The sequence below is a fragment of the Gavia stellata genome, chromosome 8 (genome assembly GCF_030936135.1).
Source record: "Gavia stellata isolate bGavSte3 chromosome 8, bGavSte3.hap2, whole genome shotgun sequence".
Taxonomy (NCBI): Eukaryota; Metazoa; Chordata; class Aves; order Gaviiformes; family Gaviidae; genus Gavia; species Gavia stellata.
Window position 1 is genome coordinate 28,561,519 of NC_082601.1, and position 27,927 is coordinate 28,589,445.

A 27,927-nucleotide genomic window follows, 5' to 3' on the forward strand; every position below is an offset into this window, starting at 1 on the left:
AGGAAGGTGTTTATAATTTTAAGCTATTTTGTTCTTTTATATCCTTGTAGAATTTGAAGTAGGACTTCTTCAGGAATTTAAGATTTTAGCTTTCAGTCTTGGTGATTTATATCTGCTTATGAATATAGTTATGTCATTGAGGAAGATTGGCTAAAGACCTTGCTCTTTCCTTTAGAGGGTGGGAGGGGGGAACCTGAAATCCTGACCTGTATCCAGATCAGTACAAGTCTACATTTCAGGGTTTTTATAGACTTGGTAAGTCTGATCTACTATTGCTTATTACTGTTCAGTTGCCTTGCTTCAGTAAAAATTGATAGCTTGTGCCATGATATCTGGTAGATGAAAAATCACAAAACTAACACAATCAAATTGCTATTAACGAGTCATGAAGAACTTCCTTAGGTTGCTTTTTGTGTCTGTTGGTGTATAGGAGTGGCTGTAAAGACAGTGGTTTGGCTCCTGATGACCTGAGAACAATACGGACATCCCTCTATGGACTGATCAAATATTTCCTGAGCAAAGGTGCAACACATGAAGAAATACAGAGCATCGTAGGATACATAGCTGCCACCAGTGAAGAGGAGCAGGTATCCAATATGGCATAAGTTAATAGTTTAAACTGTACATGTTTTGATTTTGCTTTTTGGTGTTCAGAAGTCTTGTATATTTAAAAGAGGGGGGAACAAAAAAGAAAAAGACCACAAGCAAAGTGTTACTTGATGCGTGGTTCTGCTAGATGTAGCTGAGGCAAGTTATAGAAGCACACTGGAAACTTGACTAAGTGCTCTGCAGGTGGCCATATTTTTATCGTTATTTTTTTCCTCTGACGAGGGCAGAAAACATATGATGTGTAATACTGCCATTGTTTTACAAAACCAAATGAATTGGACTTCAACTGATCAGAAGTTATAGTGATGCAGTTTCTATTTTGTAGACATCAACAGAACTTGAACTTGCTTTGTAGCTCTAATTACAGTTTGATAAGGTGTTCTATATATAGAAAAAATGTATCCCAAAAAAATGTAATTTTAAATGCAGTAATATTGAGCAGACAAAATGTCTATTGTATAACAAGCAAAGGGTAAAATTTAAAAGCCAAGAAAATTTTCCCCAAAAAGAGCATTAAGTCTGAATGAACTGTAGATTAATTCAGTTGTCTTAATTTTGTAGCTCTGTGGAATTCTGGACATTCTCTTCAGCCTACTTCATTCCAGTCCAACACCAGACCAGCTTTTTTTATTGCTTTTTGAACCAGGGAATGCTGATATACTTTACGCTCTGTTATTGCATCAAAGATACTCAGACAGGCTTAGAGAACTTGTGTTCAAGGTAATGAATTTAATTATATTTTCTTAAATTATTCAATTGAACATAAATTTGTATTTTTCAATGGCCTGACTGCAGAAGTGTATGCAATTGCAAAGATACTAATCATCCAAGTTTTAATTTTTTCTTCTCTCTTCTGTTACGTTAGCTAGATGTTATTGTTTACTGTTGTAGTCACAATGGAATTAGTGTTCTCTTCAGATCAAGTATTGGGATCTTTAAAAAAAAAAAAAAAAGTCCATGTTGTTTGAGTTAGCTCACAAAGTGAACTTTAAGAACAGTGGACCAGCATGTTATACATGATTAAGTTTGAGGTCTGGATGCTCCCTTGTGTTTGTTTTGCATTTGTGTGTACTTTTTCTTGCAGATTGTGGAAGAGATGCTGAAATGTACTAAAGTTTATGAACGTAGTAAGCACCGTATGAGACTCAGAGAAGTGGGATACTCTGGACTGGGGCTCCTTCTGAATGAATCGCCAGTTACTGTTACTCTTATTAAAAACCTTCTTAACCAAGTTCTGTATGCAGGTAATTGGCAAGTGTTGTGTATACTATTAGTAAACTCCTGCTGCTCAGAAGCAAACGTATTTGGTTTTTTGTTCAGGAAAACCAGAGCTGTTACCTTACAGAGCTGTTCTATTCGAAGTTCCCATTAGTCTCAGCTAATGTTTTCTTAGTTCCCTGAAGTTTGTCCCTTTTACTACCCCTGGATGTCGAGGTGACCTCCAAAGCAATTTTTTATATTTAGCTGTTACATTCTCTTGCATGATATAGTTTATGTTGTTTTTTCTTTCTCCCCTACAGATCCTGCTGTGAATTATAAAGATCTTATAGCTGTAGTGCATCTGGCTCATAGGTCGGATATAAACGTGAGAGTGGTTATCTGCAGAAAGGTTAGTTGTCGTCTTTAAAACTGGAATACTGTCCTTTAAGCCCATTAGCTGTACAGTGTGATATCTTAATTATTTATTTGAGACACAGTGGCGGTATTTGTTGCTACTGCTTTCTTTAGCAATGTTTTATATTAAAAATGAAGCCCATCTGTCATTAATGTTGAATTTTTTGTGTTCATGTCCTTTCAAAAACCAAAACAAAAATCAAAGCCTCTATCATGATTCTCAAATAGCTTGTATTTTCTACAGGTTAGAGATAGTAGACTCTTTGAATTACTGAGTTTTCTCAAAGGATGCTTAAGACCATGATCAAAGTTTTGTTTGTATTCTTAATATGTTATTTTGATAGAACATATTATGGTTTGGAAGAGTGGTTGTGCATGCAGGGAAGAGATAGGGAAGAAGCAGTGACTTTTTCCTAAACTGAGCTTTCTCTGGCTTGTATCACTGGACTTAGTAGTGCTGAATGTAGCTGTGAGGCACTATATTGTGTATTAAGGTTTCTTAAAGTGAAAAAAGTGAAATGATGAGGTACACTATCAGTAAGCTATTAATACTGCAACTGTCTTAATTTTATCTATTTGAAAGTTCCACATCAAGCATATTTTCTGTTCTAGATTTTCTTTTTTGTAGACTAGTGTCTGAGTAGGATTATTTGTTGTGATAACTGGCTTTTGCAGGAATTGTTGCAGAAGAGTGGCTGAAATATGAGGACTTACCGATATGCTTTGATAGCTTCTTTTCTCCCCTACTCTTGAGATTTTTTCTTTTTTTTCTTTTTTTTCTCAAATATGTATTTCTAACGAGAAAAATTATTTTGTGGCTTGTTTGCTTATTACTAACTGTGGCTTTTTACAAAGTTCTTAAAAAACAAAGCAAAAAAAGCTGTAAGATCATAAAATGTCTAATTGAAAAGCTGGAATTAATGTAGTTACAAGCTAAAATTAATGTGTAGGTATGGGATATCTTCTCCTATCCTTAGGTTTTACACCTTTTGCATTCCCAATTGGATGCAGCACAACAGATTTCTCAGCAGCTGGGCTGGCAGGACACTTTGATTAGACTATTCCTGAAAGAAAACTCAGAGGTCCGGATTGGCTTTAAAGAGAACAGGGCTGATTCCTCAAGGGAAGAGGAAAAAAAGCCTCCTGCTGAAGAGCTTCAGAAACATCAACCTGAGAAGGCAGAGGGAGACAAAACTGGCAGCTTTGCATCTGTTAATGGTCTGTTTGATCAGTGGAGCTTAGAGGACAACAAATCCCTGGATGTCCCTGCTCACTTCTCTGTTATGCCACTGGAAGATGCATCCACAGCAGAGATGTCTTTTAGGTCAGAGGACCAAGAAGAATTGTGGCACAGTAATCCTTCACATTTGAGTTTAGATCTGTCCAGTATTGACTCTTACGAATTGGCTGACATTGTGAATCAGATGACAGATAGCCAGCCCAGCACACCATCACCTATAGAGAACACAAAACCATTCTCTGGGCAGCCTGACAAAGAGCTGGGCGTTACAAATGACGTGGGCTTCACTGCTGATCTTTCTTTATTTGAAAACCAAGGAGTAAGTAATTCACTCCCTATGTGGTTAATTTCTCCAAATGTCTGCAATTCCTTTTTATTTTTTTAATCATCTCCCTGATGTATAATTACTGTCCTTTTTTTTTCCCCCTCCCGTCTTCCAACAGAAAAGCAAACAATATAGCTCTTTTATAATAAGTAGGGGTGCTTCCTTTTGTAATGTGTCCTCTTTTTTGGTTGTCTAGTTGGAATAGCTTTGATGTTAAAAAAACAAAACAAAACAAAAACCAGCAAAAAAAAAAGACCAAAAAACCCCCTACAAACAAAGAAAAAACTACAAACTCCCCCTGCTCCCTTCTATATTTCAACATCCTTTATCTTCCAGAGGAGGCATGGAGCAGACTTGCTGTGGAAAAAATCAAGGGTAGCTAAAGGTCAGGTTGAAATAATGATGTAGATGTCAAGTCAGTATGTATTACAAAGTACAGGCAAGCCACAGTCTCTTATATTTGCATTTTCATGTATTTAGCAACTGGACTTTAGACTGCAGAGTTTTCAAAAATGCTGAAATACACAAGCATGGGGCTGTGATGAACAAGAAATGTTTTGAAGGTTTTCTAAAGTAGAAGGGCTATAAACATTTCTCTTCTTTTGTAGGGGGGTGATAATGAACTTATACAGTTACTTACAGACGTCCTATTGTGTATAATGTGGAAAGGCATTGAAAAATCTGATGATGCTGCTTGGATTGAGAGAGGACAGGTGTTTTCTGCACTGACCAAACTGGGGATATCTAATGAGTTGCTGCGACCTTCTGATGAAATAAAACTCAAGTGAGTGTGCAGTTCAAGGACGTGTTCTTTCATCCCTTTTGACAAAAAACAGAAAAAGGGGCGTTAGTAAAACTGGGAAGGGGTGGGCGTTTCCCAACAAGATGTACTTTTCTTTGCTCTCTCTTCATATACTGTCAGAAGTATATTCCACTACCTATTTAGTAGTGTCATGTGGCCATAAGGTTTTGAAACTGTATCACTGGTTTCATGAGCTTCTCAAAATCTCTTTTACCTCATTGGCTTATTGAGAGGACAGCAGTTATGTCACTGCAGTCTAAGAGATTCGATTAAATACTTAATTGGATTTTTTTAAAGCCACTTACACTTAGAACATGTGATAATTACTTTGGGATTTTGTTTTCCATGCAGCTTGCTGGAGAAGATGTTAGAATGGTCAGTCACTGATAACAGAGATTCAAAAGCTCTCCCTACACATGCTGAAAATGCTTTCAAGCTCTTGCTAATTGTACAAGATTTCCTGCAGACAGAAGGACTAGTTAATTCAAATTTATGGACAGAAAAGGTACAGTAACTGTGTAATGGAAGTACTGTATATAGGCTGAAATAGTAATGAAAAAGTTGTCAGCTTGGGTACTGTCGTCCCTTCTAGGCATATGTTTTTAAACTATAGATATTACAGAGTAAGGGTTTATAGTGCAATGGATTAGGTTGCCCCTTAATGAGTAAAAAAGTGTGAATGCTTACTACAGGAGATATAGTTAATTTTGCAAATTAAATAGGCCTATAAGCAGTAATGTTTATTGAAAATCCAGGTCTCTTCAGACTGGAGAAATTTTTCGAAAATGTAGGAGCTAATGAAACAATGTCAGTTGTAGCCTAAGCAGATTTTGCAACATTTATCAGCATGTATGACTCATTGTGTGTGTCCTGAATAAAAGACTAACCAAAACTGCTCTCAGTCGCAAACTAAGAAATGTCACTTCTGGGCTTTGACCCATATTGGAGTTTCAACATGATTTTGTGCATGTATATGCAAATAGCTCAATTTTATATATCAAAGTCAGAAACATGAGGTCTGAGGAAGAAGATTAATAGCATACACAATAAGTAGTAAGGTAAAGAAGATTTCTGTCATCTGGCTGTTTGTCCTGCCTTCTTGACATATGGGTGTCTACAACATATAATTTGCCTCAACATTTATGTAATTTCTGGCAGTGGTCTTGCTTCCTTCACTGTCTGAGTTGTCATTGCTTTTCCATTTTTCAGGACTAAAGGGGAGAGGTATGGAAACAATCATTTTATCATGACAAATCTTTAAATCAGGATAAATCCTGTTTTTTAAGGCTACTTTTTTTTTTTGGAAAAAAGTGTAATGTTTAGAGTTGTCAACGCAGTAATTCCTAAGCTGTTCTCCAAAATGCCTGCTTACAAGTAAACATAGCTTAATCTTAAAGCTTTTAATTGTTTGTTTTTTAAAGTCTCCTCTTGCTTTGCCTTCTGTTATGATCTAGCTTTGAAATCTAATTAGAAATGAGATCTGAACTTTGGAGCAATGAGAGTTGTACTTATTGCCAACTCTGAATTGAAGATAACAGTACTGTGATAACTTATCTTCCACTGTGCCTGGGGAGAATTTAAAGCACCATAATATTCTAAGCAGGACAGCTTTCAGTGTGCCACAGAAGCATTCATGTGATTCTGGGGCTTAACAACAGAATGATTTTACATTTGAGTAATTTATTAGGGAATGTATCAAGGTATATTAGCTTTAAGAAAACATGTCTGGATAATCAAATGTTGCCATTTGCCTTGTGAATTACCTACCTTTTACAAGATTTGTATGACTTCTAGTATCAAAATACTGACAGAAAGGAGTGCCTCCTAATTTTTTTTATTATTATTTTTTAAAAGTCATTAATAGTTGTTATGAAGTTTCAGGCATTTCACTAGATCAGATATTCATGACAGAAGCCTTGTTTTCCTTCTCAGGGCACTGTGGATATTGCTATTGCTGGTAAATTATACTAGCATTGCACTCAAATAATTTAAAAAACAAAGCAAAATAATGAAGTAAAATCCTATGTATACTGAAACCAGAAATTGCAAGTTGGTATGGTATTTGTGCTATTAATAACAGTGTCTTTTCAATCATAGTAATCCTGCTTATGGAGTCTCTAACTTTTCTAAGGAAATGGCATTTACTGGAGTTAAATTATAGGAAAAATATAAGCATATATACTCCTATGCTGGTTTTGGCTTTATTCAGGGAAGATACTTGAGTTAACATACTGCGCTAGACAGATTTTTGTAGTCAGGAATTGTTTCAAATTACTGGTTTTTAACTGCAGTGTTCTGGGATAATTTTCTGGGTTTGGTTAAGTTAGGAGTGTGAACACAGCCTCTTCAGCTCTTTGAAATTGTGTCTCCAGCTGGAGTAGCCGTTGTAAATTTTATTTCATGCAAATCATCTGTTTTACAATAGCTCTTGGAAGAACTAGTGACTCTCATGGATAGCCTGTCAGTCTGGTACTCTGCTGGCCTAGAAGCAATCAGGCTTTCACAGGTGCAAGTCCAGTTGCTCCTTGGATTCATTGCACAAGATAACTTACAGGTTTGTTGCAAATTCCTGCAAGTGGTACTGTGTTTTAAGTGCATGTTTGATGTAACTGTTGTGGTTTATGGGGGAGCTGCTCATACCAGTGAGCAGACTGATGGCAGTCCTTCATACTTCTACAGGAAAGATGTTTTATTGGTTCTTACCATTTGCAAATTTACTCTACAGTCCTGTCAATGTGCACCTCCTGAGCATGAGAAAGAGGTAGAGGGCAAGCTGTTTGAAGATGGGACTATGTAGGTACTCATGACAGTAAGACAGTGATTCTGACTTTTTGTTTCTACCATAAAATACATTTATTAGCGGTTTCAGGTTTACATGCATTAAGTGTACATGAACCTGGACTATTCTGCCAAATCAACATTTGGAACAAAGTTAGCAGAGCTGTGCCTGGAATATGAGCCCTTCAATAAAGCCAGGATTGTTAGTTTAGGTATGTGATTGTCTTAATGCAGCTGTGTGACTTTGGGGTTGCAGCTGACTCAGCTTTGGTCATCACAGGATGAATAAGTGATCAGTGCCCATATTTGAGGCATGTGTGCCTTCAGACTACCTGGGATAGAGCCAGAATATGTACGTACTCCTGTGCTAAAAAGATGAGGATTACATTATTTTTTATTGTTTGTGTAGGTGTGTGCTATGGCAGCAGCCAAACTAAACACCCTCCTTCAGACCAAAGTAATTGAGAGCCAGCCTGAAGCATGCTACCTCTTGGGGAAGCTGGAAGGCATCTTGAGTAGATCAATTGAAGAGAGGACAGAAACTTACTCATTTTTGATTCCCCTGGTTCGAACACTGGTATCCAAGATTTATGAACTTCTCTTCATGAATCTGCATCTTCCTTCATTGCCTCCTACCAATGGCAGCCCATCTTTCTTTGAGGACTTTCAAGAATACTGCAGCTCTGATGAGTGGCAAGTTTATATTGACAAATATGTAAGTAGTAGATTCTTTTTGTATCATTTTCCCCCTCTTTTTAGCCATGAGAGCAGAGGAACTCATTCAGAAATCACTGATTGTGCTTTTTGTTTCGTTTTGGTGGAACCAGATTATTCCAAATATGAAGCAGTATGAAGAGAACTCATTCAGACATGATCATGAGCAGATGGCACTTTATTGGAAAGATTGTTATGAAGCATTTATGGTGAACATGCACAAGCGAGACCGGGAGAGAGGAGAAAGTAAGCTTAAATTTCAGGTAAGGTTTTGAGTGAGTGCAAGTTTCTCTTAGAAGAACTATCTCAGGACTTGCCTTCTAAAAGATGGAGAAACTGAATTCCAGGATCACAGAATCACTAAGGTTGGAAAAGACCTGTAAGATCATCAAGTCCAACCATCAACCCAACACCACCATGCCCACTAAACCATGTCCTACAATGTCTCGTCCACACGTTCCTTGAACACCTCCAGTGATGGTCACTCCACCACTTCCCTGGGCAGCTTATTCCAGTGTTTCACCACTCTCTCAGAGAAGAATGGATGATCCAATTCAAGTAATTGCAAGCAGGTTGATTGTTTTAAGATTTTATGGGCAGTGTGATTATGTACACTTGTAGGATATGCTTTTTAATTGTATTCTTTCTATTTAAGAGTCTTATCTGTAAGCAGCTTTTCCAGGACGGTGGGCCTTTCTCATAGTACAGCAACCTAGAATTATGTTCAGCTTTAAGCTGCATCTTCTTTTACTCAGATTTATGTTTTGAATTATTAAAACCTTTTCTCCATTATGAGATGAGTCAGTGTGGGGGTTTTATTTTTTTAACCCTACTTCAATACAATGAAAACATTTAAAACAGTGAACCGTTCCTATTTAGTGTGTGGAAAAACTGTTGCTGAACTGACCTTTCTGTATAAGGTCCAGACTCAGTTTAAGCATTAGAATTAGCTGGTAATTACAGCAAATATCATAGCTAAGTTCTCTTGTTTTCCCTTTGTCTTCTTAGTAACAATCCTTGTAGTAACTCTTTCTTATTCAAGTTGCTAAAGGAAGAATACGAGTCACATTCTAGAATACCAGAGTTTAAAGAAAAATCCCACCTATTGTAGTAGGATTTTCAATACTGATCACTCTTCTGATGATGAAAAATTGCTTTCATATGGATTCAGCATTGATAACACTTTCTTCACATCTTTAAGTTGAAGTTTGGTGCCGTTTCTTCCAGTATTAAGCTTTTTAAAATTTCTCTTGTAAGCATTACCTTAAATTTTCAGAAGTTTTTACTCCTAAACTTTTTTTGTTCCTTCTTAATTTTTGAGAATTATTGCAAGCCACAAAACTGTGTTTTCAAAGGTCAGAATTATTTCAGTGCTACATTTATTTTTAATGGTTTTCAGGAGCATTTTGTGGAACCATTCAGCAGAAAGGCTCGACAGGAAAATCTGCGGTACAACAGTATGCTAAAGCAACTTAATAGTCAACACACAGCTACTCTGAGACAGTGGAGAGCAGCCCAGCTTTACTTGCTTTCTGAACGTGGTCCTTGGTCTGAAATGTAAGAGTGAAGCTCTTAAACCATATATGATGCTTAAAAGGAATTTGCTTACATGACTAACACTGTTTCATGTGGTTAAAACCTTGTCAAATTGACTCTTGATAACTGTTCTTGAGATGTGAAGTTACTATTGAATGCGTCTTTTATAATGTTTCCTGCATTTAATTATCAAAATGCAAAGTTTGAACTGTAATGCTGAGCTGCTTACCTGGATACTAGACTTTCTTGCCAAGTGACAAATAAAAATTAGTTATCAATGAAGTGATTGCAAAAACATTTTGAGAAATCCTATGGATTGGTGGTTCTGTTGGAAAAAAGAGAATAGACTTGTTATTAATGACTTTGAATTTTTATGCATGAAGCTAATTTCAATTTTAAAAATACATTTTGCCTGTCTTTAGCTTTTGGGGAAGTTCTGGATAAAGACTTGAAATTTTTTTTTAATTTTTAGTCTTTTAATTGTCATTAACTGGAAGTGTAAACAAGAAAATACTGTTTACAAAGTGCCTTAGGATGATCAGAGCTGCAATATGAAATATAAAATTAAAATGAAGTTTATTACTTTTATGTTTTACAATGTACAAGTGGATGACCAGTATTTTTCTAAATATGTACTCTTTTGTAATCAGTTCATTCATATAGGTCTTTACCTTCTTTTAACTGTTTTTATGAATATTCTTTTCCTAGGAAACAGCATTCTATTCACTGGAAACTTTCAAATGTGGAAAATTTTTCACGTATGAGACTAAAACTAGTGCAGAACTACAATTTCAACTCTCATCAGGATGCTAGTGACCTCAGAGATAATTTAGGTAAAGTTGTATTGTATTTGCTATTTCACTTGGGATTCTTCAGTCTTTACTGAATAAAGATACACACTTACTCTTTGTGTTTAAGAATCGGTGTATGATAGATACTTAAAACTTGATTATTTTTTTTCCTTTATTTCCTCGATAGTGAAACATGTAACATAAGAGTGATGTTTTCGCCTGAAACAGCATCTTCCTACTGAGTAGAATTCATTTGCCCTTGTTCATTGAAATGGGTAGCTGTGTTGCCAAAAAAAAAAAGTTAAGGAGCTCCTTTGTTTTAAAATAAGCACTCACATAGCTTTCTTGCATAAGATTATTTTTTCAAGAAAAGGAAGCAATGAGATCAGAGTAAGCAGGCAGTATTTGTTTAAAACCTTTTAGAGTTTATGATTAAAATGTGTAGATATGAAGTGCTTTGTTTCAGAAATGTGCCAAACAGCTGAGTTAGCGGTGTAAACTATTCTTTAAGTTAGGTGTATTGCATATCAAGACTCAAACCAGAAAAATAACACTCTTGTTTTTTTCCTTACTTGGGTTTACAAATGCAGTGTATTTCCCTGAAATCTGCATGCTTTAACAGCGTCTGGCAGAACACTGCAAAAGATTTTATTGGAAATGTCCACATCAGAATTCAGTTTAAAATTTTCTAATGTGTTTATGTCTTCCCTTTATACTGTTACGATTTTACATATATTTCAATGTCATTCAGGGTGTATTTTTAGTGTTTTGCTTGCCCCCAGAAGTATTTAAGAAGTCTGGTTGCTTCTCACTCAGTTAAAACCAACATTCACCAGTAGAAGATACACTCAGTAGTTTAGCTTTCCAAAAGTGTTGTAGCAAAAATTTTTCTGAGCTGAAATGTCTGTTTATGATAGGTGTGTACCAGACACAGCCCTCTAGTGAGTCTCTGCTTCTGGAGGTGGTGAAGCAGGTGAAAGTGAGTGAATTGGAAGATGATGTTCTTGAACTACCAGAAGAAGACACAGCAGCCAGTTCCAATTTGTAAGTACAGCAGAATTGAACAGTTGAAATTTGTTTCTGTGTTAGGGATAAGGAGTGAGAAACAACTCACTGATTAGCATACAAAGCTGATTAGCATACAAAGCTTCCCTTTTTCTTGGTCTGGCCTTTACAATCCAATCCAGGGCTTTGTAGTAGTTTTGAACAGCAGAAGAGTTGCTGTTGGATTTATCTTTGTCAACAATGAGACATAAAGAGCCCCAGGGAAAAGGCAGAGCAGATGTTTTGAGGATCCATTAGCTGTTCACTGCTCACAGTTGGTCTGAAGCTGAACCTACAGAATCGTTGAGGCTTTTCTACTATGTACATTGGCTATAGTTCTCAAGAGGTGGTCTGACCTGTAAGGGCATAGATCAGACTGGAACTGGCTCTTGTCCATAAATGCCAGGGCCACACCATATACCATCAACTGCATAGCATGAATGTTTGCTTGGTTGGCGTTAATCTGCTAAAGAGGCCCTTGTGTTTAAGAGCATTCCAGAGAGAAGGCCTGCTGTGCTTCCTTCATGTCACCTGTGTGACTTTTTTTTTTTTTTAAAAAGGTGGGGCAGGGGGAGATAGCAAATGCTTCACTCCAGTAACTGGACCTGTGATGTTGTGCATGCATCTATGTGTGTCTATGCTGTTGAAGTCCAGTAGAGATGTGGCACCACTTTGAGTAATACCAATGCACTTTCTTGTGCCTTAAAGGTTATTAAATGCTTGCTTGTAACATGTTGTATCTATAGACTTCTGAGCAACTGTTACTTCAAATACTTCTGAAGATAACTTTAGTCACATGAACCAGGACTCAGCTCTGCTCTGGGCCAGAGAATTTAAGCACCTAGCAATTAAATAAGAAGGGGAAATGCAGCCTCATGTTTTCGTACTTCAAGGGAGGTCAAGTCCATTGTGCCTGAGACTGAAATATCAAGCCTGAAGAGCGATGCTATGAAATGATGTTTGGTAGTCTAGCCTGAAACATCCAAGACTGCTCATGGAAGTAGCTTCATATAATCGTTTATGTTGTACTTTTAATGCCATTCAAATTTAACTCTTTTCTGAACTGTACTCTTACCAAGTACCTAAGCAACTGTATAATCTACCCAACCCTGTAACATTTTTGTAGGGATGAAAAGGATGAGCAAAGTCAGAAAGAAAAACTAATATTATCTGAAGACTGTGAACTCATTACAGTAATTGATGTGATACCTGGCAGGCTGGAGATCACTACCCAGCACATCTATTTCTTTGATGGTAGCATTGAAAAAGAAGAAGGTGAGCATGATCAGTATCTCTCTTCAGTGCAGTTCAGCATTCTGTTTTTAGTAGGCTGAGTTTGATTTTTTTGATTTTTTTTTTTTAATTTTTTTTTTTTGGTGAGAATGAGTGTCGAACTCATTGTGAAGAGACAAGTTGTGGATATGTACTTAATTTTAATAATTGTACTTGGTGGTCAGTGGCTGGCTGATCCCTTCAGAATCAACAATCTGGAACTGTACTTGCGGAGCTGTTAAATTGATTCACTATTCTTAGTATTTCTTAAAAATTCACTTATTTAAAAAAAGTCGGTGACTAAAAAAATGTCATTACCTGTAATCTGCTGCTTAAGTGGTACCTCCCTCTTCTCCCTGACAAATAATGTTTCACTCATACATTGATTAAAGTTGTTTGATTAAGTAGTAGTAAGTAATGATTAAAAAGTAGTAGTATGTAAACATTAATCATCTATATTTAGTGAACTTTTAATAGAATATACACAGTTGAGTATTAAAACAGTGAACTGAAATGTTTGACCAACAATGGTGGTAAAATTTTCAAAAACAGTATGTTAAGAAGTTGGCCTTTTGGGAATTGTAAACATAAAAGCTTCTATTTGAGCCTGTTTAAGAAAGCAAAGGTGTTTGCTTCATATTTTTTTGTCAACAGAATACATTCATAATGTGTCATTGATCAGAAAGCAAAAACAAATTCTGCACTCCATCACATATTTCCTGCTGCTTTTTTTTTTCAGCGGAACAATAGCTGAAGTTAATAATATTTTCCTATCAAAATAGTTAATCAAGCCACATATAAAATTTGCCTTTTCTAGGAATAACTCTGGGGTCATTGGAAATGGTACTGCATTATGTCTGTATGAAACGTTTTTGATATATTCCAAGTCAGTAATCAAAGTGTTCTTCCTAGGGGTAGGTTTTGATTTCAAATGGCACCTTTCTCAAATTCGAGAGATACATTTGCGTCGGTACAATCTGAGGAGGTCAGCTTTGGAGATCTTCCTTATAGATCAAACGAACTATTTCCTCAACTTCAGTAAGGAGGTATGGGTTTCCCAAATTTCTGTGAGTTATATAATTAGCACAAGTGTCAAGTTTAAGTTCACTGATTGTGTCTAGTTTGAGTCTGGTGCATCTTTCATAATACTGTAACAACAGTGGCAAAAGGTTTGCTAGATATAGCCATTATGGGAAACTAGACTGCAGTCTGTGAAAACCTCAGTCTGGCATGTAGAAAACGATTTAATTGTGAAAAGATAGATAAAACAAGATTCTTCTCCCCCCTCCCCCCCGCCCCGTTACGATACAGAACAATTCAATTAAAATTACATCAGTAGTAATCTAAATATCTTGAAGCCCACACATCTTTTTAAATATTGTGAGCAAATTAATTACAAAGTAAAGGGGACTTTTTATTTCACCACAACATCGGAAATCATTAATGTTTCTATATTCCATGGTTTAGCAATCATTAATATTTCTATATGCCATTGTTTAGGATTAGTGAACCTTTTTCCCCTGGATAACGTAAGCGACCCTTTGTATGTGGGACTAAGATAAATATCAGAAGTTAGGGTGAGTTACATACTAGTCGGTCAGTTTATGAATAGCTCCTATAAATTTTTTCTTTAAGTAAATAAATCTTTGCAATAGTTTTGTAGGGAAAACATTGGTATAATTTTATTTGAACAGCAGCAGTATTTCCTAGAAGACTTCTGTGGGAGTAATGATTTTCTGTGTAGCATCTACAGAAAAAAAAAAAAAAAACACCAAAAAAATAACTTCATAACATATGTTGCCTTTATATCTTGTAACTGAAAGAGGTCACGTCCATCCATGTCTAAATATTTTATTCAACAAGAGATAGAAGTTTTTAAAAGTGTAACTGTGTTCCATTTATTTCACATTTTAATTACCAGAGAGGTTATTTACTTGTTAGCTTCAATCTCCAAAATAATTTTATTAAAGTTGTTTTCTAACAGGTACGAAACAAAGTATATAGTCGAATACTGTCACTGCGTTCTCCAAATATTTCTGGGACTAGATCTCCGCAGGAACTTTTTAAAGCTTCAGGTTTGATGCAGGTAAGAGACTTCAGCATGAATGGTCTAGAGCATTCCTCTGCTTCTTGAAGGAGTCCTGGAAGGTCCTGGACTACTGATTTTACTTTTTTCCTCCCAGTGTTTAGATGGCAACAGCCAACTGCTGTACCCTTAGTCTGCTTTCTGGACTTTCACATGCATATTTTTAGAATTGCTGTGTTCTGTTTTTACAGTCAGTGAGGTAAATGGATAGAGCCAGGCTCTGTTGATGTGATTATGACAAGTGTTCCAACAAGAATGGAAAACATGTAGCAGACTTACTTCTGTTTTTAGTCTGTGATCTTGAGCGTACATTTTGGAACTTCTTTCACTACACGTGCAAATGACTTTCCCTGCTACCTTTTCATCATGGGGCTTTCAACAAAACCCATGTGAAGATTAAGCAGGAAATACAGTATTAAGGGAATTAGTAATATTGGTATAAAAGGAAAATGTCAAAATGTCTGTATTACCCTAAACATGGATAACTTTTTTAAATGTAGTAAATGTATTTTTATCTTCCATCTCTTTATGCCACATTTATTCTTTTCTCTGGGGGAGGAAGCTTTACAAATGTCTTTTTAAATATTGGTAATACTTTGTTTTTTCTTTGTTTCCCTAACAGTAAAAGCTATCATGTTGTATATTTAAGTAGAGAAAAATATCATCTGCAGTGAAATGTCTCCATCACACTACAGACAGATATTGAGCTCTTCTGAACACAGCTTTGTCTGTTCTTTAGTTTAAAATACAGTGGAGCAAAGGTGCAAGGACAATGTTAGTTTAAAAATTCCTGGACCATTAACCAATGGGAGAACAATTTATAAATAAGTTTTGATCTTAGAATTCTAATGGATTTCAAAGTTCTGTTCCCCTTTTTTCTCAGTACCTGTTTACCTGCTTTCTTTTTGTTTCTTTCATTTCTGTTTTTCTTCTTTTTTTTTTTTTTATTCTAAGGCTGCTAGTTGTCTGCTGCCCTGTATTTAAAACAATACTGGCATCTATCAGGGATATGATTTCAATGAACAGTCACTGAAACAATGGGAAAATAAACTTTATTAGGAGAAATTAAATTTGGACTTTCATACCAGTCTTATACCAATACTATCCTCTGGCAGATAAATACTGACAAGACATGTAATTTGCAATAGTGGTATCTTTGATATAGTGACCTCCATTGTATCTTTTTTTTTTTTGTCCTTCAGAAATGGGTGAATAGAGAAATATCCAACTTTGACTACCTTATTCAGCTGAACACAATGGCAGGACGAACTTACAATGACCTTGCTCAATATCCTGTGGTAACTAAAATAATTTTTAGATTTTTGCTAAAGGTGTGGTTTTTTTCTATTTTGAAAAATGGACTTTTAATCTCAATTTGATCTTTGACTCTTTAGTTCCCCTGGATTTTACGAGATTATACTTCAGAAGAACTGGACCTGAATAATCCTGCAGTCTTTAGGGATCTGTCCAAACCCATAGGGGTGGTAAATGAAAAGAACGCTAAGGCTGTGAAAGAGAAGTATGTATTTGAATACTCGGTTATATTTCTCTGTCTTTTCTGAGCCTCCAGGCTAATAACACACTTTAAAAATAAAGCGGTGACAGTGAAATTTTTAGAAGCTAGTTTTATAGCATCACAGATGCATTTGCTAAGGTTGTTGATTTGTTGTTTCTGCTGCATTCAGATTAGTTGGCTTATGTGGCACTGAAGTGACAAAACTTACTGTTGTAAATTTTCAGTTGTTTCTTAGATGTGGAGATGAAAAACTGAAAGGCTGTAGAAACACTTAAGTTAATGGCCCAGCAGCTTGAAGAGACACTTACTGTGTCCCGTGTCTGCTTCAGGATAAGGAATGCGAAATCATACTGATGAGTTGAGCTGCCTGTGCCGAGAGGTAGCATTGATCCTAAATCTGTGGTTCCTGCTCTTTTTTTCAAGCACAGATTATTATCTTTGAAATAAAATATAACTCAGTGATTTCCAGCAACTCCTCTGTAGGTAGGAATGACAAGTACTTACACCCACACATCAGCACAGCGATCATTTTTTGCTAGTGTGGGGAATGAGTGTGCTATCATATCAGATTGCACTTGTCAGGGTCCTTCCAAAACCAGCTTTCTTCTGAAAACTTGGAACATGGAGAATTTTCTTTGAATGATTAGGCTCTGTCCCTGACTTTAATGAAATTGGTTCTCTAGCAGTATGTTTAACTATAATTTCTCTTACTAGCCTTGTGACACTGAGGAATATATCAGCCAGATGGTGGCATAGTATTGTAGAGTGTATTTGCCAGTAGAAAAGGAAATGGATATGAGTGTTAAATAAATCTCTCTTCTACATCCTGACAGTCACACACACTCTTTAATTTTTTTTTTTTTTTTTTTTAAATCTTGCAGGAAACTGTCACAAGTCCCTTCAATAATAAATATTCAGCTTAGTAATGGTGGGGGGTTTTGTCTGTTGTATAAAGTCATGCTAAATCAGGCCTGTTTTGCCCTTTATCCAGTTTTTGACAGCTGATAGCAAATGCTTAGGGAAGAGTATAAGAACAGGTATGTAAAGGCTTCATCCAGTGTACATTTCTGTCTTTCAGCAGTCTTTTGCTTAGGGACTTTCCAAGTCAGATTTGTAATCCTCATGTTTAATAGAACTCAATGTATTTTTCTCCTATAGATTGCTGTGATTGTTTCTTTTGAATCCTTGCCTCCAATAAGTATAATTCACATGTACATCAGCTGTTGTGCTCAGTTGTATTTATAAGGATTTATTTTTTTAGATATGAGAATTTTGAGGATCCCCTTGGGATAATTGACAAATTTCACTATGGGACACATTACTCAAATGCTGCTGGTGTCATGCATTATCTCATTCGGGTAGAACCTTTCACAACACTTCATATCCAACTTCAAAGTGGCAGGTATGCTGTAAGCAAATAAGCAGCACCTTTCTTTTTCTTCCTTATCATTTTACTGAGAGAATGATCAAAGATTAACCTGAGTTTTCTGATCCACAGATTCGACTGTGCTGACAGGCAGTTCCACTCTATTCCTGCTACCTGGCAGGCGCTCATGGACAACCCCAATGATGTCAAGGAACTTATCCCAGAGTTCTTCTACTTTCCAGAGTTCCTGGAGAATAAAAATGGTAAACTGACTGCTCAGAATATTCTCATAGAAAACTGTTCTTGTATTCTTCAGAAAAGAATTGTTACAACCAATTGTGAATGCTGTGGAACACTTCTTATTTAAGCTTTATAGTGTGCTTGTAGAAATTACTTTAATCATCATGCTGGCTTCAAACTGTTTAATAAAGACACCAGTTCTGTTAAGCAGCAGCCTAAATGTTGTTAGAAATCCAGACTGGGGGCTTAATGATGGCTAAAAATAGAGTTTTTTACCTAATGTAAAATATGAGATATGCTCATTTGGATGTTTGAAAAAGAAAAAGTTAGCAAAAGTTAATACAGATTAATTAGTATTCTTTTTGCTGGGTTCATTGGGTGATAGAGTTTGGACCTCTTCAAACATGTGAGGTCTTTTATTTGTTCTAGGCAGCCAGCATATTCTGCTTGTTATTGTTATCTTCCAGTGCAATGTTAAGTCACCTGATTTTAGGGCCATGTAGGGTTTCAGTACCCATCAAAAGAAGGAAGAAAAAAAAAAGCTTTTTCACTCATATATAATGCTGATTGAAAAGACAGCATCCTGCATTCTGATATGAGACTCCTAGCCATTTTTTAATTCACATTTTATTGCATAGGGAATTGTTTTTCTACCTATTGGACAATTTAAAAATGGATTTGTATGCTTGTACTGCTGCTAATTTAGTCTGCTAGCTACAATCTACTAGAGTTCTAAGTTACAAAAACTGGAAACACTCAAGTCATGCTTTCAAAAGTCGTTTAAGTATTTAGAGTTGTTTTAATGAAAGCTGGTGGGATTTAAGACTTCTTGAAAGGCTTGATTCTACAACCATTTAAACGTGTAAGTAACTTTGTTTTTATGAATAACGTCATTGAAATGTTTTGGAGTCTTAATCCTGGTAAAACAAAGCAAATGCAGATATGTTTACAGATAGGTGTGTAAATGTTTAATGCTACTTCAAAATCGTTTAGGTGCTTTGGACAATTGTTATCCTGTATCATTTAACATTTTAAACATTCAGAGCAGGATTTAACCCTACCACTGACACAGGAGGCTATTCGAGATTCACATTAAGAATTTTTCAATATCCTTCCCTTGCATTGAGAAAAGAATGCTTTTTAATCTTTATTGAGAAATCAAGAAATTTGAAATATCTTGTAGTTAACTCTTAAAATTCTCCAAATTATTCACTAGGTTTTAACTTAGGTCAGCTTCAAATATCCAAAGAGGTGGTAAATGATGTTGTTCTCCCCAAATGGGCCCACTCCCCAGAAGACTTCATTTATAAACACAGGAAGGCTCTGGTAAGATAATGCTTATATATGTGAAGTAATGATAAAGAAAGTACACCTACACATTGTCACTGTGGCTTAAGTGTAAAATACTGGGACTACATTCGAACTGGAGTTGTGGTTGCATTTGACGTTACAAGTACCATTAGAACTTTCAGTTAAAAGCACTGTGCATGTTGATTAAAATGCTCAAAAAAGGAAAGAGCCTGAAGGTACTAATCATTTGGGAGTTTGCTGCTCTAGGAGATAAAATACAGAATTAGGTGGTTTTAGGTGGTAAGACTTCCCTTGCTTTTTAAAGATTATTCTGTATGGTACTAGGGAACTAGGAGCTTACCTTCCCTTGCATAGCTGCATTTCAATATTCTAGATGTGCTGCTTCACTGTATTAATTTTCCCTCTTACCTGGCAGTTACTGCCCTTAACACACATGGATATTCATATGTTTCTGCCCTATACATTGGTATGTACCTAGTTTGTGCATACTCTTAGTTTAGGAATTAAATCTCTTTCACAGAAAATAGTAAATACTTCAAGAAGGGAGTAGTACTTGTATTCTTACAAAAGCATTTTTTCCTTCTAGGAATCTGAGTATGTTTCTGCTCATCTTCATGAATGGATAGATTTGATTTTTGGCTATAAGCAGAGGGGACCAGCTGCAGTGGAGGCGCTCAATGTGTTCTATTATTGTACTTATGAAGGTAAAAAGCAGTATGCTCTCTTGTCATTGTCATCATACTTGTGGGTTTTCAGCATTAGATAGAAAACACTTGATTTGTGAGCATGCCATACAGTAGCATATGGTAAGGCAACAGAATTATAGATTAAATATGGCAGCATAACTTGTAATTTATCATCAAATAACGAGGAGGGATGTTCCAGTTGCTTGTATTTTGTTTCTAAAAGTGCTTGGGGGGGGTTGTTAGTTTCTTATTTGCTTGCTTAAAAGCGTTTGTGGGAAGAGGTTTCTTGTGGTTTAGGAGTCAAGGCAAGTTCCTTAAAACCAACAAATATTGAAGACAAATGTTAAGTCTGTTAATTCCAAAGGTAAATTTTGGGTGGCTTTTGTGTGCAGCTTATTGAATGCATGAAGTATATTAAATTCATTTGATAAGACAAAAGCCTGAAATTCTTGCACTTAAATTCTGTGTGCAGAGTGGAGTTTTCAGATTGTATTTTATATGGAGGCATTGTTTGGAGGCTTTTCTGGGATGAAGGGTGATAATACTGCAATTAATTTAAGTTTTGCGACATTTGTTGACCATATCAGTTCTCAATAAGTTATTTGGATTATGTCCTTTTTCTTTTTTTCTACCCTTAATCATTCTGATTGTGATCCAGGGGCTGTGGATTTGGATGCTTTAACAGATGAGAAAGAAAGGAAAGCTTTAGAAGGGATGATAAACAATTTTGGGCAAACTCCCTGTCAGCTGTTAAAGGTAATGCTCTTTGTTCCCTCTCAATCAGACCTTTGTGGCTAAATCCAACTGAGTTACAAAAGACTTCTGAAAAAATTAAAAGACAATGGTTTGTAATTTTAGGAATGTTAAGTCTTTTCCACATTACCATTTGTAAAGGTCACACTAATGGAAATTTAGCATACCATTTTCAAAATAAATTAATTTACTTTAAGAAGGGAAATTAGGTACCTAAGAGTCTGTTTTCCCATTGATTGCCAATACGATTCTGAGTATCTTATATTGATAATTTTATCTAATTTGATGTTCCTTCAAATATTGTCTCCTAGGAGCCCCATCCGCAAAGGCTGTCAGCAGAAGATGTAGTGCAAAGACTAACTAAAAGTGATACCTCTACCCTGAATCTCTTCCAACACCTCACGGAACTGAAGTCATTCTTCATAGAGGTAGATGTGTTACTTGAAATTGCTTAAAGTCTGATCTGAAACTTCTGATGTACTTGAAACAAAAGCTCGCAACCTAGACGAAAATAAACTTTCTTCCTATTTAAAGTATTTTAAAATGCAGTGTGTATAAAATGAGCTCTGTCTTTTTAGCTAGCTTCACAGACGTTGAATCCTGTACATTTGTATCTGCTGACAGCTTGTGTGGGTGTTGTTTGAGTATTAAGTTAGCCACCACACCAAGAAAGCTAAGAACATCACTGGTGGCATCTGAGGACTCACTGAGCTTGGTAGCTAAACTCACTGATTCAGGACAGAGCCAGAGTTTCATTGCTTTGTCGCAAACACCAGAATACCTGTGTGAAGAGGAAACGGCCTCAAGTTGCACCAGGGGAGGTTTAGGCTGGATGTTAGGAAAGGTTTCTTTACTGAGAGAGTGGTGAAGCATTGGAATAGGCTGCCTGGGGAGGTGGTGGAGTCACCCTCACTGGAGGTGTTCAAGGAACGTGTGGACGTGGCATTGCAGGACATGGTTTAGTGGGCATAGTGGTGTTGGGTTGATGGTTGGACTTGATGATCTTACAGGTCTTTTCCAAGCTTAGTGATTCTGTGAACTAAGTATGTGTGTACCAGTGCCTTAGAGTACTGTACAGGTCTGACATTGATTCCAGAGGCTCTGGGTCTTACTCTGTACAGGTTCTAGATTTGTCCTTTAGCTCTTGGACATAAGACGACCAAAACCATGTCCTTTCTCTTAGGGAATCAGTGATGGTGTGCCCATCGTCAAAGCTGTGGTCCCCAGGAATCAGTCACGTTCCTTTATTTCTCAGGGAAGCCCAGAGATCTTGGTGAGTTGCATGTGTTAATACTATTCTTAGACTGCAGACAGTCAAATAGGTGTATTTTTTTCATACAGCTTGTAGAGGAACACTTCTTAACTGTTCCTGTTCAAATATGTTCCTTTAACCTGTAATAAATGTCAGCTATAAGTTAAATATTTGTCTTCTGAAGAGAAGTCAGGCTGACTTGTTGAATGGCATCTAAGAGCTTGATGAGACATGAGTGTAAGTTGTAGTGAGTTGTATTGTAAGTTGCCCACTTGATCCACTTCCATGGTAGCAATCAGTTTCCTAATGCAATGCAGCCCAGCTTTAAAATGACAGAATTGAGTTATTAATGGCATCATTATGTTTATCATTACTTTCCAACCCATATATTAAACTATACCATATGTGGCATACGCACACTCCAAAGGCCTGCACTGTTCCTAAAATTAACTTTTGCACTGACTAATACAGGTGCTGGTACTATGGCAGATGGCCAAATGATGATAGGAGGAGAGAGTTTATGTATTTACATCTGTATGTATGCTCTGCATACTGGCCCCTGTGCAATAATAACTATGTTCTGCAGGAAAGAATATTCTTTTCCAGTATTCCTATTTTGTAGGCCAAACTTATTGTCCAAGCTTCATGTGTTATGTGCGTTTTGGAATTCGGAATTTGGAATTCAGATGTGTCTAAAATTCTCTTTTTTCTAAATATCTGATGAAAATAACCTCGAATATTTAGATTCCTTTCTTACTTTCTCAGAAATAGAGCTGTAGTACAATTTTTTTAAAAAACTTCCTGTGTTAATATGTTAACTATTAATGATGATTATTTCAAACAAGAGAAGAAGCAGTTTAAACTAAATTACTGAAGTGTAATGAAATGTTTGAGAGGGGTTGGTTGGCTGGGTTTTTTGGGTTTTGCCCCTGCCCCGGCCCCGTGCCATGCCCCACCCCGCCACCCCACCCTGGTCAACTTTTCTGACCTATCTAGAATATACATATGTACCACAGAGGGGTGCGTGTGTTTTTTTCCTTGTGGTAAATTCCCAAGAAGCCTATGCTGGATTTTATGCAAAGGCAAAGCAGAAAATAAGCCTCTGGGTTTCACTGATTTTTCTATCAAAACTTTTTAGGTAACGGCAAGTCTGAACTGCATTATTGGAACTCATGGATGGCTACCTTATGATAAAAATATCTCCAACTATTTTACATTCATCAGAGATACCACAGTGACAAATCCCAAGTAAGTAAATGATGAGGAGAGGTACAGACGAATACATCTACAGTAATAAAATACAGTAATTGTTCAACAATCAGTAGATTGTACTGTTTTCATTGGCTGAGTTTTCACCTAAGAATGTATCTTCTGATGTTCAATAATATTACCTCTAATCTGTAATACTGTTCTAGTAAAGAGTTATGTAAGTGGCATTTCAAGGTTCTTCATCCTTAGAGCTACTTCTAATTTTTTTTTCTAATTACCAATCATAAAAACTCATCTTGGAATCTCAGATGGGAAGTCTTCATGCTTTCTTATGCTGTAGTGCAGGTGTATGTGGTGGTTTTGTTTGATTGGTTTTTAGAAGATTCCTTTTTTCTTTAATATTACAGTACTTAGTAATGACATGAGTTATCCATACAGAATCAAATTGCATAAAAGACTGAAAAGATCTAAGGTGAAATCTTGCTTCCACTTGCTGATAGCAGTGGGAGTTTTGCCATGGATATCAGGGAGCCAGAATTTCAGCTATTACTATTTTTTTTTAGATATAGGCTCTTCTACAGATGGAATTTCTTACTAATTTTTAAGGATATAGGAAGTGCAAAATACATTGATTTGAACTAAGGTTATTCGTAACTGATCATCATTTGCCTACAGAACACAACGCAACATGAGCGGTCCTTTTGCACCGGGGCTGGAGATCACCTCTAAGTTGTTTGCAGTATCCCATGATGCAAAACTGCTCTTTAGTGGAGGACACTGGGACAATAGCATCCGAGTGACATCTCTTACAAAAGGCAAGCTGATTGGACAGCACATCAGGCACATGGGTTAGTAACTCTTTATATTGTGAAATGAAAGGTTTTATGTATTGTAGCTTGATATTTGGTCTTTTGGGAGAGGATTATAGCCAGTGCACTTAGGTGGACGAGCATAGCAGTTATAAAGGAATGGCAGTGAGAACAGAAGAATACTTGAACCATGATTATACGTAAATACTTGAGCATGGCTTTTTAGTCATTGTAGTGATGGTTTAAGGTAGTTTCAAAATAAGGCTTGACTGCTGTTTTTAGGTAGCAAAGCTGATTAGATCAGGTTGGTACACCTGGCTGTAGAATGACTTCATTGTTCAATACGGTCTCATCAGCCCTTATCACAGTGGAACATTTCATGCTGACTGTGAATCAGGATACATTGTTGACATATTGCATGCACATTGTCACTCTGTGGGAAATTAATCTTAAATATCTATGTGATAACTTGCTGTTTTCTTTCCTTTATCTAGATATTGTGACCTGCTTGGCAATAGACTACTGTGGAATTCATTTAATTTCAGGCTCCAGAGATACTACCTGTATGATATGGCAAATAGTTCAGCAGGTGGGTTATTTAGGCATACTCTGACAAAGCATTTTCTGAATGCTTTTTTGTGCTTCTCTGTTTTGCTATGATGGTTTATTGATTTCCTTTCTTTCAGGTTTGCAGGGAAGGTAGTCCACTGAAATGGATTAGCTTAGTAATTTTGTTACTCCCATTGCCTTCTGTGTTTGAAATATTCAGTATACACATTAGTTACTAAATAGTTGAAGTACAGTATTTTAGAGGCACTCTTAAAGATTTCATAGATTATTTTCAGGATAGGCTAATATTATCCCCCGTTGTACAGATGGAAGAACGGCAGAAGAGAGACACTGCTTGAGACTACCGGAATTAGTCGGAACAATGTTTGTAGTTGAGGATTTTTACATTTCTGTGCTGCTGTTCGCTACAGTAGTTGCATTTTAGCATTGCGTTTCCTCTGTGGGAAGTACTGATGACTACACCAGGAGTTAGCAAAGACAACACTAGTCTGTTACCTGGATTTATGCTGGCGTTTTAGAATTCTTTAATATTGGTCTTGTGCTTTCACACAATGAAAGTGGTTGTGTGATGCATGTGTGTACTTAAAATGTGAGGCTATTTCCCTTGTTACACATTTTATATGTTCATTTCTGATTGCTGCATTGCAGATACACAAGTAGGATTAACTGCAGGGGGGGAGCTGTCATGTTGTGGACAGTCCATCTTGTCAGGTCACCTTGTTCTTACGATTGAACTAAAGTCAGCACATTAAACAGGTGGTGCATAACTGTGTGTGTTTTTGTGGAAGCTGTCTTTATGGTGGGAGTATTTATAATTCTTTCAAGAAGTACTTTGTACCAACGGTGTGTGGTCAAAAAGGTGAGACCTTAGTGCTCACAACAGTATTTTTTATCTCAAGTGAGGATAAATGTTGGAAACTTTTTAGTTTATTTATCTTTTCAATGCAAGTTACATAAGTCATCCTCTGGAGATTATCTTTGTTTAGAATTGCTTTTTCTTAATATTTTAACGTGTTTTTTATTTAATGAAAATATGAATTATGTTGTATATATTGTAAATTCTTCTTGTGAGAGTTTTATCTTGGTCTTTACAAAGTGGCAGCAATGGACTGCATACGGTCACTTCTGTTCGACTTGTCTGCTCTGCATTGTCACCTTCTTTCCCAGCTCTGTATTTTGACACTTGTTCTGCATTCCTGCATGCATCAGACTTTTAGGGCTTGGTTGGCAGTCAAATTTCTATCACAGAATCACAGAATGATAGGGGTTGGAAGGGACCTTTGGAGATCATCTAGTCCAACCCCCCCACCAGAGCAGGTTCACCTAGAGCAGATCACACAGGAATGTGTTCAGGCGAGTTTTGAATATCTCCAGAGAAGGAGACTCCACAACCTCTCTGGGCAGCTTGTTCCAGTGCTCTGCCACCCTCAAAGTAAAGAAGTTCCTCCTCATGTTTAGATGGAACTTCCTGTGATCAAGTTTGTGCACGTTACCTCTTGTCCTGTTACTGGGCACCACTGGAAAAAGACTGAGCAAAAGACTGAAGAAAAAATGAGAGTGAAGAGTCCTCTACAGAACTATTTACTGTACCTTCTCTCTAAGCACAGGTCTTACCTTAGAACTGGTTTTAGAGTAAGTCTGTGTATGCTGACAGTACACACACTGGAACAAAAGTACCAAATAATTTTGTCACCCTGCAGTCATGTGGGAAAATGACTATTTTTAATGAGCATTATTGCAAGATTTCCTTTCTATATCATACTACTGGTAGACACTGAGTGGGATTATTTCCTTACTTTTCCTTAGAAAATGGAACAGAGTTGCTGTAATTTTAAGCAAAATAGCTTTCAGCTTCTTTTAAGCTTGGCTGTGAAGGTAGTGCTTAATTCCAGGGTAAACTGTAAGAACTGAAAAAGCCCAGATACACAGGTGAAGAAAAAGTGGGTGGATGAGTGGGTGAACAACTCCTGTTAGGACTGCTCACTGTGGTCCTTGCACACCTGGACATCTGAAGGAGTAGAAACAAGTCAGCTAAGTAACTCTGTCTTTCACATCCACATAGTAACTGCATGTTCATTCATTCTTGTGATTTCAGTAAATAGGGCTGCTGACATAAAAGGCAGAAAATTGGAATGGGTAAGTTATGCCTTTGGTTTTGGCCTATGTCAAATATACATCTCACACAACTGATACTGAAGATACCAGAAACTTATTTTTTGTTTGTCCTTCAGCTGCAAGAGAATGTGTCATTGCACTTTTTGTTACTCTCAGGGAGGAGTGCCTGTAGGCCTGGCACCTAAGCCATTACAGATCCTTTATGGGCATACTGATGAAGTTTCGAGTGTTGGCATCAGCACTGAACTGGATATGGCAGTGTCAGGATCCAGGGTAAGCATACTCATACTTTTCCCTTCTTTGCCTCTTCTCTACTCAAACCATAGAGCATATTTGAAGATGATTAAGAATAATACAAAAAATGTGACTATTTCACGATTTTTTTTCTTCAGCCTTGCATGTCAAGAAGATATGTGCCGTCTCCCTTGCTGCCTGCTTAAGTCAGGCTGTCTCCAGCTGCTTTGTACAGCATAGGCCTCAGCTGCCATGTTGTGTTAATCTGCAAAGATGAGCTTTAATGTGTGTGGACTTATTTGGAGATCTTAAGCCTCTCATAAACACAATTCTGTGACAGTTTCTTCCCTGCTTCCTTAACCTTGAAGCGTCTGTGGAGCTTGCTCATGCTCTACCTTCCTGTGCTACACTGGCAGGCTTCTGAACTCTGACTCTGTACTGCACATAATACCTACTCACAAATGTGACCTATGAAATGGCTGATTTGCTGCCTATCCTTCCCCTCTTGCCCTGTTTGCATTTGTGTTTTCATATGCCTGTAGTACACAGCCTTGAAGGGAAGGCTTCTTTGTATAGAGTTCCTAATACTCAGGAGTCTTGCTCTCCAGTTAAGGATTTAAGTGCTTTCAAAATATTCCCTCTGCATTTAAATACTTTCTGTGTGTTGTGTTAACTTACCTGCTGAGTAATGACTTACCTAAATTTGGTTGCTGCAGGATGGGACTGTTATTGTCCGCACTATTCGGAAAGGTCAGTTCGTGAGGACTTTGCGACCACCTTGTGAGAGTTCTCTCCTGCTGACTGTTCCCCATCTGGCTGTGTCCTGGGAAGGCCACATAGTTGTCCACACCAGCATAGAAGGAAAGACTACTCTTAAGGTACTTGGGTTCATGGAATACCTCTGTTTTCTTCGTTGAAGATTTTTTAATCATAAATGTACCTAACTTTATTCTTATTGCCTAAATTAATAAGGCTTTTTGAGCATGCTGTGTCTGTTTCCATATTTATTTTTTTTGCTAGCTAATTTGAGTGGAATTTGATTAAAAGATAAATCA

General features: G+C 36.8%; 1 protein-coding gene across 1 annotated transcript in view; it reads left to right on the forward strand.

The window, feature by feature from the left end:
• NBEAL1 (neurobeachin like 1) overlaps positions 1-27,927 on the forward strand; it is a 67,115-nt gene that overhangs the window by 34,468 nt on the left and 4,720 nt on the right. Inside the window, exons 23-52 of the mRNA XM_059820570.1 lie at positions 431-587; positions 1,171-1,329; positions 1,694-1,853; positions 2,130-2,218; positions 3,201-3,782; positions 4,397-4,572; positions 4,942-5,095; positions 7,016-7,144; positions 7,778-8,083; positions 8,196-8,345; positions 9,482-9,639; positions 10,327-10,451; positions 11,327-11,453; positions 12,580-12,728; positions 13,638-13,771; positions 14,710-14,811; positions 16,014-16,109; positions 16,206-16,330; positions 17,589-17,729; positions 17,826-17,956; positions 19,150-19,259; positions 19,831-19,948; positions 20,589-20,686; positions 20,995-21,111; positions 21,867-21,956; positions 23,074-23,183; positions 23,820-23,992; positions 24,448-24,542; positions 26,795-26,911; positions 27,589-27,750. Of these exons, the coding sequence (XP_059676553.1) occupies positions 431-587; positions 1,171-1,329; positions 1,694-1,853; positions 2,130-2,218; positions 3,201-3,782; positions 4,397-4,572; positions 4,942-5,095; positions 7,016-7,144; positions 7,778-8,083; positions 8,196-8,345; positions 9,482-9,639; positions 10,327-10,451; positions 11,327-11,453; positions 12,580-12,728; positions 13,638-13,771; positions 14,710-14,811; positions 16,014-16,109; positions 16,206-16,330; positions 17,589-17,729; positions 17,826-17,956; positions 19,150-19,259; positions 19,831-19,948; positions 20,589-20,686; positions 20,995-21,111; positions 21,867-21,956; positions 23,074-23,183; positions 23,820-23,992; positions 24,448-24,542; positions 26,795-26,911; positions 27,589-27,750 (4,540 nt within the window). The remainder of the gene's footprint in view (positions 1-430; positions 588-1,170; positions 1,330-1,693; positions 1,854-2,129; positions 2,219-3,200; positions 3,783-4,396; positions 4,573-4,941; positions 5,096-7,015; positions 7,145-7,777; positions 8,084-8,195; positions 8,346-9,481; positions 9,640-10,326; positions 10,452-11,326; positions 11,454-12,579; positions 12,729-13,637; positions 13,772-14,709; positions 14,812-16,013; positions 16,110-16,205; positions 16,331-17,588; positions 17,730-17,825; positions 17,957-19,149; positions 19,260-19,830; positions 19,949-20,588; positions 20,687-20,994; positions 21,112-21,866; positions 21,957-23,073; positions 23,184-23,819; positions 23,993-24,447; positions 24,543-26,794; positions 26,912-27,588; positions 27,751-27,927) is intronic.